The sequence below is a fragment of the Mesoplodon bidens genome, assembly GCF_964165515.1.
Source record: "Mesoplodon bidens genome assembly, chromosome: 15".
Lineage (NCBI taxonomy): Eukaryota > Metazoa > Chordata > Mammalia > Artiodactyla > Ziphiidae > Mesoplodon > Mesoplodon bidens.
The window spans coordinates 14,195,884-14,210,067 of NC_138171.1; the positions used below are offsets into that span (position 1 = coordinate 14,195,884).

The 14,184-nt window shown below is 42.3% G+C and overlaps 1 protein-coding gene across 4 annotated transcripts in view; it reads right to left on the minus strand.

Moving 5' to 3' along the window:
- Nucleotides 1-14,184, minus strand: part of EYA2 (EYA transcriptional coactivator and phosphatase 2) — a 261,820-nt gene that overhangs the window by 76,952 nt on the left and 170,684 nt on the right. For all 4 annotated transcript variants that reach the window (XM_081256937.1, XM_081256939.1, XM_081256938.1 and 1 more), the window contains 2 exons: nucleotides 13,336-13,513; nucleotides 3,048-3,190 (listed from right to left, as the gene is read on the minus strand). In XM_081256937.1, the coding sequence (XP_081113063.1) occupies nucleotides 3,048-3,190; nucleotides 13,336-13,513 (321 nt within the window). The remainder of the gene's footprint in view (nucleotides 1-3,047; nucleotides 3,191-13,335; nucleotides 13,514-14,184) is intronic.

The following is a 14,184-nucleotide window of genomic DNA, read 5'->3' on the forward strand; positions in this document are numbered from 1 at the left end:
AGTAGAGCGAGGGGCCTGGAGGAGAGTCATGCCCACTGAAAAGACACTACCGCTTGGGGATTCTAGCACCTACACTGTGGAACATAGGGAGAGAAGGTGTAAATGCATTTCCTTGCCCCTCCTACCTTCTGGTTCCAATATCTTGCTGACACTTGCTGTACCCTTGGCTCTTGGGTTCTAAGAGAATCCCTGTATCCTTAAAATAAACTCTGCTTTTTCACTTAAGCTAGCTCAAGTTGGTTTCTGGCACCTGCAGTCGAGGGATTTTAACTAATACATACTCAGAATTTTCCTCCTTTCCACTTCTCTACCTAATTTCTCTCTCGTGGGCTGCACCCATTAGCAAACAGTGCCAGAGACGTAAGAGGTGCGACCCATGCAAAACCTCTGTGCTGATATTGAGCACGGCGGTGAAACACAGCTCACACCTTTTCAACTGTTCCTGCCCAGTGGTACTTACTCTGGAATCAAGAAGCAGATGTTTCCAGAATAATATCACCCCATAATCCTTCCATGCCCCCCCACCCCCTTCTCAGCTTAATGGAAAAATGTCTCTCCGCCCCCACTGTCCCCTACCAAGAGCAGAAACCACGTCAGGTGATTGAATACATTTAAAAAAATATTAAAGTACGTGTTGCTCTCCAGGATTTCTACAGCTCTGCAACTTCAAGCTGGTAGAAAATCCTCAGGCATCTGGGAAGGCAGAAAGCAAGGGTGATCAAGAGTCAGTAAATTTTCTTCTAGCCTTGTGCAAAGGAATAATCCCCCTGAAGGGTTTGTGCCAAGTCTCCTTGGTTTTAGAAGGTGGTGGCTTTAAGAATTAGAGGAAAAGCAAGAACAGAATCCTCTGGACTGAGAAGAGTCCCATGAGCAGTGGGAATGCTTACTCTCTGGCAGGTCCCGAGGGCAGTCGAGCTCACAGAAGAGATGGCTGTGTATACCAAGTGTAGGGGACGAGCATGATAATCAAAATATTTAACACCTTCTAGGATGATCGGAACAGACACCAGCCATAAACAACTGCTACTGCTCTCTTAGTGAATCCTGGTTGACTAGACCTACTAGTGACACTGGTTAGTTAGTACAGCCCTACCAGTGAATACTGGCTAAATATCAAGTGTCTTGGTATTGGCCATTTGTTGTTGGGGTCCCCAGCATCCATCTCCTTCTTAGAAGGAGCATCTCGATTTTCTTTTCCCTTTGTGTGCTATCTCGGTGAGACTCTCAATCAGGGGCATGAGGATCCAGGCCAGGCCAATGGGACGCTGCCTCCTTGGAATCGGACATCAAGTGACATGGCGCTAGAATCTCAAATATCTCGCTCTCCAGAAGGGGCCGGCACCCTGAAGGTTCCCCAGATTCCCCAGCGTGGTCTTTGTTCCTATTCTTTCTAACCTTGGTTGTATCACTTCCTCTCCATGCTGTTCCCTCCCAGTAGATCCTTTTTTGCTTAAGTAACCAGAATTGGTTTCTGTTGCTTGCAACCAAAGGATCGTAGCTAATACTCCAATGTTCCTCCTCTCAACAAGGATTTCTATGCCCAACATATGGCATGGAAACCCCAGAGAGCAGCTGGACTTTCAGTGACCACTGCAGGTACTGACAATGAAAAAGGCAGCAGCCACCAAGCCACAATGGACAAAAGAGGCTATTATTCTGTTTTCTGAGACCACTTGAACCCTGAGATTCTCATATAATTCTGGGAGGGGAAAGGCCCCAATAATGAAATGGAATTTCCTACCACCCTGGTGGGTGGGGACTCAGAGTCAAAATGACACTGATTTTAAGGAAATGATGAAAATGCTATTTCTTAGCTTATCTGAGTTTGCCAGCTGAACTTTGTAGCTGCTACAAAATTTGTACAGGATTATCAATAGGGATGTGATGATGCTGCATTTGGATATCTTGACAGTGACTCAAGCTTTGCCAATACTACCCATGTACTACCCATGTACACCCATGGCACACTCAAGCCAGCAAAATGACTGCCTTTTGCAAACAAGTACGAACTCGTGCATGTGCCCATTTTTCTCCCTTGATAGGTAACACTTGCTTCTGTCTGTTTTGGGGGCATCCATCTTGCCTCTGTCTCTTCTAGTGGTCTTCCCCATCTTTCATGCATGCTGTTCTTTTTTGTTTGTTTGCTTGGGAAAATGTCAGTGCCTGACCAATAACCCCACACTTGCTTAGTTATAATAAAGATTGGCACATCCCTTAGACCAGTAGCTCTCAACCTGGGCTGCACTGGAATCACCTAGGGAGCTTAAACATACTGACACCTGGGTCCCACCCCCAGGGAATCTGATTTAATTCATCTGGGCTTGAGAATGAAGGTTTCTCAAAGCTCCCCAGGAGATTCTCATGTGCAGCCCAGATGGCGAACCACCGAGAAACTCCGAATTACAGAAATGATGCAAACTTATTTGAGCCAGCCTCCTGTCTTCAGGTAGATAAATATCTAAGCCACAGTAGAATCACTAGGGGAACTTTCAGAACTACTTGAAATGTCTAGTTAATTAGTCTGGGATGGGGCCTGGGCATCTCAATTTTAAAAAGCATTCCACGTGATTCTATCATGTAGCCAAGGTTAAGAATCACTCTAACCCAGTGGGGAAGGTCCATTGTCCAATGTCGTCTTTACTGGAGGCTCTCAAAGTGTGGTGCCCAATGCACATCAGCATTGTCTAGGAATTTGTTGGAAATGTGAATTCTCAGGCCCTGTCCCAGATCTACTGAATTGGAAACTCTGGGGGGGTGGCCCCAGCCGTCTGGGTTTTCGCAGGCCCCCAGGTGCTGTTGTTGTGGCTCACAGAATCACCCATCTTTACCATCTCTAGGGTCACTTTTCCTGGCCTGGCCAGTCAACAGTGCTTCCGTGTGGCCAACCGAATTCTTCTCTCCTTTTCATCAAGGGCCCTTTACTCTGTTCCTGTACTTTGTGAACACACAGGGCCATTCTCCCCCAGACAGAACTCTGCCCGACGCCTCCTGTTCCGGCCACATGTGGAGATGACATTCACCAAGTCAGGCAGAAGCCTGTGAGTTACCTCAATCTCATTGTCTCCTGCTGGGGAGGGGTCACTGCTCCGCTTAGACCGGCCTCGGAGCTTCCCGTCAGAGGCCCGGTGCGGCCTGTCTGTGTCTCCCTCTTTTGCTGGCGTGGAAGGTCCGTTGTGTGTGTTATATTCACCTGGCGTAGGAGAGGGAAAGGCAGACATATCAGAGACTTGGCTGAGTGTGTCCTCCCACGAACTATTACACCAGAACCATCTGACTCCAAAGTGGGAGGTCCCCAAGGCAGAAGCGAAGGCAAAGGTCACGTAGAATCAAAATCACTCTTTAAAGTGCCTTAAACCACCCATTCATAATCATTCATACATCCAGCAAAGATTCACTGAGTAGGTATGGTTCCAGGCACTGGTTCCATAGCACCTAAATTCTAGAGAGAGGAGAGACACATTAGACAGACAAGTAAATATATAATATGCCAGGGGGGGACATATGTTATAGAGAATTGACAAATTGGATAAGAGTGCAGGAGTGCTGGGAGGTTACTAATTTTTGTTTGTTTGTTTTACATCTTTATTGGAGCATAATTGCTTTACAATGTTGTGTTAGTTTCTGCTGTACAATAAAGTGATTCAGCTACATGTATACCTATATCCCCATATCCCCTCCCTCTTGTGCCTCCCTCCCACCCTCCCTATTCCACCCCTCTAGGTGGTCACACAGCACCGAGCTGATCTCCCTGTGCCATGCACAGGGGAGGCCTCATGGATAAGGGGACAGCCGAGCAGGGATCTGAGAGAAGTGAGGGCGGGGGCAGCTGGGGAGCTACAATTCCAGTGAACGGAGTTTTGTGTTTACAACTGTCTATATATCCTAAAGCCTGAGAATCCCTAGACCAACAGAAGGAAGAAAATAACATATATATATATACATATATATGTACCTGGGCATCAAACTCTTCTACCTTTAAGAGATCCCTCCCTTGGGGTGAAGGGGGCGTGTGTGGGGAGAATTCTCTAGGTTCCTATCCCTAGGCGGCTTGCTCCACTTTCTCTACTAAAAGCAAGTCATTTAAGCTTTACTTGTTAAGAAATTTGTCAATTTGAGATTATACAGGCAAAAGCAGCCAGCACAGCGCTGGCGATTAGGAGATGTCAGTAAATGATTTAAATTGTGTTCTGGCTTGACTAGACCTACACACACATGAGGATCAGTGAGAAGGTGCAGGGCCGAGGGTGGGCACCTGTGGCTTCTCATCGAGGTGGTGTTTCTGGACACGGTGTACTGGGAGGCTGCCAGGGTCCTGCCCTTGGGCAATTGTCTAATAATCCTGAATGAACAAGTGGGCAGCACTTGTTCCCAGCACTCAGGTCCCAAAGCCAGCCTCCAAGGTGTGTTGTTTTTTAAGCACAGAAGTTTTAAATACATCTTAGTAGGCTTTATTATCTTTATTTAACTAACAAGGGAACTGAGGCTTAGTGAGATGACGTAATCCTGTTGTTACCCTACAAATTAGTGGTAGAGGCAGAAGTAACATTTGGGCCTGCCCTTGTCACTAGAGTGACAGAACTGTAAACCAGCATGGAACCGTAGAGGACATTCCATCCCACTCTCATCTTACAGCTGCTCGTTTTAGCTCCCAAATGTACCCTGTGGACTCCATCTCTCCTTCCATAATTGCCAGTTCTTGGATCATCGGGGGGAAAATACTTTTGTATAAAAATGCTTGCTTGGCAATGGACTAATTTTTTTCCTACCCTGGAAGGAATAGTTCCCTCCAAAACCCAAGGGACTGAATTTTTTTTGTTTAATATTTATAAAACTGCTTAGCAGACTAAGGACATAATAAGAAAAGATGTGATTTTGAGTTGTCAGAACTGTTGGGCTGTCTCCAACTCCCCCAAATTTTTAGGATACAGCCTTAGAGATTCCCAAACATCAAACTAGCAAAGACTTTCTTTTGGAGGATGAGGAACAGGCACTAAATAAATTCACAGATGCTTAAGAGTCATAAATAAAGTTTATCCTGATTCACTAGGTAGTTCTAAGGCTAGGGAGGCTTAGAAAACACTTGTTGGCCCCATTAAAATCCAGGCAAATATTAAAAAGAGGAGGAAACACCAGCTACCTACAAAATGTCCTAATAAGGTGTTATGTAGAGTCAATTTATTAGGGGTGCCAAAAAAAGCAGCCCTTTCTGACCATATACATTCTTGAGAATGAAGGGTCAAAATTCAAGGTTAAAGTCAGAGGTACACATGCTAGAGCAATTTATAGGAATCTTTCTTGGAGTCATTTCCCTCTTTTTATTTCTCCCTTTTTAATGTTTTTACTTCTTTAACAACTGTATTGAGGTATAATTGACATACAATAAACCACACATACTTAGAGCACACAGTTTGGTAAGTTTTGACATATGGTCACATCTATGAAACCATCACCATAATCAAGATAATGAACAAATCCAGCACCCAAGAGTTTCCTTGTAATTCCTTTATAGTCTCTTCCTCCTGCTGCCCACCCAGGCAACCATGGATTTGCTTTCTTTCACTATAAATTAGTTTATATTTTTTAGAGTTTTAAACAAATGGCATCACACGGTATGCGTGTACACACACGTACACACACACACACACACACACACTTGTCTGGCTTCTTTCAGCCAGCATAACTGTTCTGAGATTCAATCCATGTTGTCATGTATATCAATAGTTCACTCCTAGGGCTTCCCTGGTGGCGCAGTGGTTGAGAGTCCGCCTGCCAATGCAGGGGACACGGGTTCGTGCCCCGGTCTGGGAGGATCCCACATACCGCCGAGCGGTTGGGCCCGTGAGCCATGGCCGTTGAGCCTGCGCGTCCGGAGCCTGTGTTCCGCAACGGGAGAGGCCACAACAGTGAGAGGCCCGTGTACCAAAAAAAAAAAAAAAAAAAAAAAGTTCATTCCTTTGTGTTGCTGAGTACTATTCTATTGTGTGGATGTATCACCATTTGTTCACCTGTTCACCTGGGGATGGACATTTGGGTTGATTCTAGTTTTGGGCTGGACTAAATAAAGCTTTTATGAACAGTCACTCATCAGTCTTTGTATAGACATAAGCTTTCTTCTTATGAGAGAGCATGATTACTAGGATATATGGTAAGTCTACGTTTGACCTTTTTTTTAAAAAAATATTTATTTGGTTGCATCAGGTCTTAGTTGTGGCAGGTGGGCTCCTTAGTTGTGGCTCGTGGGTTCCTTAGTTTTGGCTTGCTGGCTCCTTAGTTGCGGCATGCATGTGGGATCTAGTTCCTGGACCTGGATCAAATCCAGGCCCCCTGCATTGGGAGCGCAGTCTTATCCACTGCACCACCAGGGAAGTCCCTATGTTTGACTTTTTACGAAACTGCTAAATTGTTTTCCAAAGTGACTGGACCAGTTCACATTCCCACCAGCAGGGTTAAGGGAGTTCTAGTTGCTCTGCAACCTTGCCAGCCTTTGGTATGGTCAGTCTTTATAATTATAGCCTTTCTAGGGGGTAGTAGTAGTATCTCACTGAGGATTTAATTTGCATTTCTCTAATGACTAATACTCAGCATCTTAATCATGTGCTTTTTTTGCCATGCCTATATCTTCTTTGGTGAAATGTCTATTCAAGTACTTTGCCCATTTCTTTATTGGGTTACTTGTTTTCTTATTACTGGTTTTGAGAGTTTTAAAAAATATATTCTGGATGGTTAATTTTATGTCAACTTGACTGGGCCAAGGGAGGCCCAGATAGCTAGTAAAACATTATGTCTGGGTGTCAAGGGAGGCCCAGATAGCTAGTAAAACATTATGTCTGGGTGTGTCTGTGAGGAGTATCTCCAGAAGAGATTAGCATTTGAATCAGTAGGCTGAGTAGAGAAGATCTGCCCTAACCAATGTGGGTGGGCATCATCCAATCCATTGAGGGCCCAAATAAAACAAAAAGGCATAGGAAGGGCAAATTCTCTCTCTTCTTGAGCTGGGACATTCATCTCCTGCCCTCAGACATTGGAACTCCCGGTTCTTGGGCCTTCTGACTCAGACCGTATTATAATATTGGCTTTTCTGGTTCTCCGGCTTGCGCAAGGCAGATTGTGGGACTTCTTGGCCTCCATAACCACATGAGTCAATTCTTATAATAAATCTCTATCTATATCATCTATACCTATCTGTCTATATCTACATCTATATCCTACTGCTTCTATTTCCCTGGAGACCTCTAACTAATACAACTTACTTTATCATATATATGTTTTGCAATTACATTCTTCTGGACTGTGACTTGTGTTTTCATTCTCCTAACAGTGTCTTTTGAAGAGCAAAAGTTTTAAATTTTCATGAAGTCCAATTTATACCAAATATTTTTTCCTTTTGGATCATGCTTTTAGTGTTATATATGAAATCCTTTGCCTAACCCAAAAGCACAAAAATTTTCTCCTGTTTTCTTATATAAGTTTTATATTTAGGTCTATGCTCTATTTTGTGTTAATTTTTGTATGTCATGTGAGGTATGTACTGAAGTACAGTTTTTTCTGGATATAGATATCCAGTCGTTTTAGCATCTTTTGTTGAGAAGACTATCCTTTATTGCTTTTGAATCTTTGTCAAAAACATTCATATACATGTGGTTTATTTCTGCACTCTCTATGCTGGTCCACTGATCTACTGATCTACTGGTCTAGTCTATCTTTATGTCAATACCATACTGTCTTGATTACTGCGGCTTTGTAATAAGTCTTAAAGTCAGGTAGTGTTAGTATTCTAATTTTGTTCTTCTATATGAGAGTTGTTAAGGCTATTCTAGGTCCTTGGTACTTCCATATGAAGTTCAGGATCAACTTGGCAGTTTCTACAAAAAAAAAAAAAGCCTGGGATGTTGACAGAGGTTGCGTTTGATCAATTTGTAGAGAATTGATACCTTAACAACAGTAAGTCTTCTGACCTGTGAATGAGATATATCTCTTCATTTACTAAAGTCTTCTTTAACCTCTCCCAGTAGTGTTTTGCAGTTTTAAGGGTACAAGTATTGCACATCTTTTGTCACATTTATCCCTAAATATTTCATATTTTTCGATGCTACTATAAATGGCATTTAAAAATATTCTATTTCCTACTGCTTGTTGTTAGCATATAGAAATACACTTGGGGGCTTCCCTGGTGGCGCAGTGGTTGAGAGTCCGCCTGCCGATGCAGGGGACACGGGTTCGTGCCCCGGTCTGGGAGGATCCCACGTGCCGCGGAGCGGCTGGGCCCGTGAGCCATGGCCGCTGAGCCTGCGCGTCCGGAGCCTGTGCTCCGCAACGGGAGAGGCCACAACAGTGAGAGGCCCGCGTACCGCAAAAAAAAAAAAAAAAAAAAAAAGAAAAAAAGAAATACACTTGGTTTTTATAGTACCCTGCAACATTGCTAAACTCACTTTTTAGTTCTAGCAGCTTTTTGTAGATGCTATCTGATTTTCTCCATAGGTGATCATGTCATTTTACTTCTTTTTACTTCATAAAGTTTTGATTTTTTTTCTCCAATATAGATGACTTTCATTTATTTTTCTTCCCTTATTGCACTGCCTAAAACCTCTAGTATAATGCTGAATAGAATTGGTAAGAGTGGACATCCTTGTCTTGTTTCTGGTCCTAGGTGGGTAGCTGTAGGTTTTTTGTAGCTGTCCTATTTTAGTCAGTTTGGGCTGCTATAAAAAAAACACCATAGATGGGTGGCTTATACAATAGAGATTTATTTCTCACAGTTCTGGAGGCTGGAAAGTTCAAGATCAAGGATCTGGCCAGTTTGGTTCCTGGTGAGAGTCCTCTTCTTGTTTTCAGATGGATGTCTTTTTGTCTCCACACATGGTGGGGAGAGAGAGAGATATCATCTCTCTTGTACCTCTTCTTATTAGTGCACTAATCCCACTTTGAGGACTCCACCCTTATGACCTAATTACTTCCCAAATACCCCCACTTCCAAATACCATTACACTGGGGATTAGGTCTTCAACACATAAATTGTGGGGGGAGGGATATAAATATTCAGTCCACTGCATGCCTTTTTCTGATAAAGGAAGTTCCTTTCTACCCCTAATTTGGAATTTTTATCAGAAACAAATGATAGATTTTGTCAAATGTTTTTCTGTGCATCTGTTGAGATAATCTCTTTTTTTTCTTTCAAGTTACTTAATATGGTGAGTTACATTAATTTTCACATTTTAAACCAACTTTGCATCGTTAAGATAAACCCCACTAGTCATGATATAGTATCCTTTAATATACAGTTGGGCTAATTTGCTAACATTGTGTCTAGAAATTTTGTATCTACGTTTATGAGAAATATTGGTCTGTTGTTTTCTTTTAATATCTTTGCCTAGTTTTGGCATCAGGGTAATGCGTTCCTCATAGAATGAGTTCAGAAGTATCCCTTCCTCTTCAATTTTCCTGAAGAATTAATGTAGAACTGATATTTCTTACTTAAATGTTTGGTAGAATTAATCAGTGAAGACATATAGGCCTCGCAATTTCTTTGTGGGAACATTTTTAACAAAAAAAATTTCAGTTTGTTTAGTAGATATAGGCCTATTTCTTCTTGAACAAGCTTCAGAAGTTTTTGTCCCACAAGGAATTTCTTCATTTCATCTAAGTTGTTGACTATTGCATTGTTAGCCTTTTAATATCTATAAGGTCTGTAGTAATGTCACCTCTCATTTTATTGGTAATTTATATCTTCTCTTTTTTCCCCATATCAGCTTGTGTAGAGTATTATCAATTTTATTGGTCTTCTCAAAGAACCAAGTTTTGGTTTTAATGATTTTCTCTATTGTTTTTCTGTTTTCAGATTTTATTGATTTCCATTCTGATCTTTGTTATTTCCTGTCCTCTACTTACTCTGGGTGTAGTTTGCCTTTCCTCTTCTAGTTTCTTAAGGTGGAAGATAAGGTGCTTGGTTTAAAACCTTTCTTCTTTTCTAATATAGGGATTTAGTGCTACAAATTTCCCTTTAAGTACTGTGTTAGTGACATTCCATAAACTTTGATACGCTGTGTTTTCATTTTCATTAGGTTCAAAATACTTTTAAATTTACCTCTGATATTTCCTTTGACTTGTGGTGTATTAGCCAGGGTTCTCTAGAGAAACACAACATATGTGTGTGTGTGTGTGTGTGTGTGTGTATACACACACACATATATATATATGTGTGTGTGTGTATATATATATATTTATTTATATATATGGAGACTTCTTATAGGATTTGACTCATGCAGTTACAGAGGCCAAAAAGTCCCACAATTTGCCACTTGCAAGCTGGAGAACCAGGAAAACTGGTGGTATAATTCAGTCTGAGTCTAAAGACCTGAGAACAAGGGGAGCTAATGGTGTAACTCCCAGTCTGAGCCTGAAGGCCTGAGATCCAGGGGTGGGGGATAAGAAAGGGGCCGCCACTGATGTAAGTCTTGGAGTCCAAAGGCTTAGAACTAGAAGCCCCAATGTCTGAGGAAAAGATGAATGTCACAGCTTAATAAAAGGGAGAGAGAGATCACTCTTCCTTTGCCTTTTTGTTCTGTAAGATGAGCCCTCATTGGATTTAAATGATGCCTGCCCTCATTGGTGGGGGCCATCTCCTTTACTCAGTCTACTGATTCAAATACTAGTGTTTTCTGGAGACACTCTCACAGACACACCCAGAAATAATGTTTAACCAGCTGTCTGGGCATCCCATAGCCTGGACAGTTGACACATAAAATTAACCATCACACATGGGTTATTTAGAAGCGTGCTACTTTGTTTCCGAATATTTGAGAATTTTCCGAAAATCTTCTTGCTATTTATTTCTAATTTAATTCCACTGTTTTCAGAGAACATACTTTGTATGCCTTGAAACCTTTTAAATGTAACGAGACTTCATGATTTATGGCCCAGAATATGTCTATTTTGGTAAATGTTTCATGTGCACATGAAAAAATGTGAATTTTGCTGTTAAGTGGAGTGGCCTATTGTCTGTTATATCAAGTCTTTTCCCTCTAGTTTCCTCCCTAGAGAAAATGACTGTTAACAGTTTTTTTGCATCCTTCCAGAAATTTCCTATGCAAATATGGGTATTAAACTATACTTATATTTAAAAAAACTCCAGGATCATATTATGCACATAGTTCTGCCACTATCATAGTTTTTCACATATCACAATAGCTCAAAGAGAGATCCATATTAGTGAAGATATAACTAGCTTACTTATTCTTTTTAACAGATGTATAGTGTGCCAATGGTGGGTACACCATCATTTATTTAACTTGACTCCTATTAATGGATATTTAGGTTGTTTTCAGTCTTTTGCTATGGCAATGCTGCAAAAAATATTCTTTTAAGTCTTTGTACCTATGTGGGAATTTATCTTTAGGATAAGTTTCTAGAAGTAGAATAACTGGGTTAAAGAGTACATGCATTTTCAATTTTGTTAGATGTTGCCAAATTGCATGAAAGAACCTTGTAAGTTTCTTCTTGAGAGATTAAAAAAAATCCTCCTTCTATTGACTGAGGGAGAAGATCTAAGAAATTTAAAATATACTACAACTCTTTTTAGATAATTTGTAACACACTTAAAAGCTTAAAAAGAAAAAAGTCCTCAAGCAACCACTACTGATTTGTCTTTTCTCTTGAGTAACGTCAGATGTTCAGATTTTGCCCTCTCCATCAGCGAACTGCCCTGCAATCATCTGCAAATTGTTGGGGCTTAATGTAACTGTTAATGCATGTCGATGCAGATGGTGCTGTGGCAGGGCTGGGGGCCAGGGAGGAGAAGAGCATTAGGACACCATATCCGGGCAACACAAAGAGTGAGCATGACCTGTCGGTAAGATATAAACCTCTTGAGCCTCTGGAATTTGGAACCAACCACTCAAGCAGATCCTGGATAATTTCAAAAGTGGAGTTTTTACGGGAAATTTTAAGAGAGTGCATAAGCGTGTGTGTGTGTGCGTGGGCAAACGAGTATGCTTAAATGCCGTTCCTTTATAACGGACACTGGGGAGAAGGGGCCAGAGACCTCGGTTATAGCTGACAATTATTTATGTCATTAGATTTTATGTGAGCTTGTTAGACACACAGTAAAAACCATCTCAACCACTTATTGTTGAACCTTAGACCAGGGGATAGATGAAGAACAGGGGGAAACGATAAAGAAAAATTTCAATGACACAATGAGCTTTTATGTTCACTCCTGATGGGGAACAAAAACGACCTACCCACATAACCCAAATTCTTGGGAAGTAAGTCTTTGGAATCCAGTTCACCATCAAATTATAGATAGATAGTAGCATCTATTGGAAGATTTCCTGCTTATATTTCAGTTCTGAAACCAGTGTGGAGAGGCCACATTCTGAAAAGCAGAATGGGCAAAGATAATTCAGGATTATGACAAAGAAAAGTTTGTAACACTTCATACTCTTCCAAGGAAGCAATTTGGAAATTGGAATGTGGGTATTAGGCATTTATTCTATACTCTGGGATGAGGTCACAATGACCACAATCAATGCTCAAACCCTAAAGGTCCTTCAAAGTTGACTTAAAAATGCTTGGCCACATTGTCTCCATTTGTCACCAAACCAGTGTTATCTAACTCACCCCAACTGATGGAAAATACAAGGGCTAAAAGCAACAGCTGCACCAAGAACTTCAGGAACAAAGAGGTGAGTCTCCATATTGTTCTTTCTCTAGCCATCAACCAATAAATATGTATTGAATGAAATGTTCACAAACCATCATGCTCGTTCAGCTTCTACAAAGCCCCAGAAACAGGTTTCAGAAAAGAAGAATAAAATGAAATATCTACTAATCACTGGATGTTCTAATTTATGGCTGTCATGTTATTTAGTGGTGACGAGCCTAAATCAGCTCATAAAAGAGAAGACATGTGCGTAGCAGATTTACGGAACGAATGAATGAATCCGTAGGCTGGCGAGTTAGTTGCACAGTAATGTACGTCACCAAGGGGCCTGGATGTGGAGTCACGTGTACCCTGTCTGAACGGGGCAGACATTACTCAGCTCCAGCCAAGCACTGTCACTTAATAATGTGGACCTAGGGTGACCAGATCGTCTTTCAAGAGAAGGCAGACATTAGAATTTTTAGGTAAAAATCTGTAACTTTTAAACATGGGTGCAATTAAATACACACATACACACACACACACACACACACACACACACAGAGAAAAGCCAACAAAAGATGAAGTTAGCTCTTGGGTGGCCGGTTCATTACAACTGGGACCTATGTCCAGTCCATCCTTCATATAAGAGCTCAGACCACAGCCAGGAATGACCACACGACAGTGACTGTACTTACCGCCAAGCGACTCAGAACTCTGGCTGGGGACGTTATGAGGTTCCTCCTGCAGGACGTAGGTGGACGTGGAGAGGGGAGAGGCGCAGATGCTGCCGGCCGGGACGTAAGGAGGGCTGTAGGACGAGCTGTAATACTGGGAGTACTGGCTCTGTGGGAAGCCGGGGTAGGAAGGATAGTCCTGGAGAGGGAAACCCACGAGGAAGGCTGTCAGGCTGATGTGGGTAAGGGGCCTCCCGGGCTGGGTCTGTTGTGTCTGTCCCTGTCTCCCCACTATTACAATAAAAGCTCTATGAGGGCTTTTATAGAATAAAAGCTCTAGGGGCTCTTTATAGAATAAAAGCTCTAGGGGCTTTCCCTAGAAGCAGACCTCCAAGACAAGGATTCAAGTGCAAGTAGCGGATTTGGGGTGTGAAGCAGAGACCAGTTGGGGAATGGGGAAGCGAGACAGCAAAGGGGAGAAGGGAAGGCAGCCAGCACAGGGGCTTCTCCAGTGGGAACTGGAGCTGAATTCTACCAGGGGGATGCTGGGGTGGTAGAAAACACATCTCAGAAAGATCTCTCCCAAGGGGCAAGGGAGCTGGGGTATTTATATACCAAGTCCAGCCAGTCTTTGCTTGAGAGCTGCTCCCAGGGAACACTTAATTCCCTGGCACTTCCTGCCTACTGTATACATTGGTTCCAGAAAACACCCTTGGGCCCAGGGGTGCAGAGCCTGGCAGCTAGAGGTCAACAGGTGCACCCTGAGGGACATGCACGTGGCCCTGACAGCGTCCGTCTTGGTCACAGCTGTGCTGGGCACATATGGGCAGTCAATAAATACTGGAAAAATTAGTGAACAAATGAATGAGT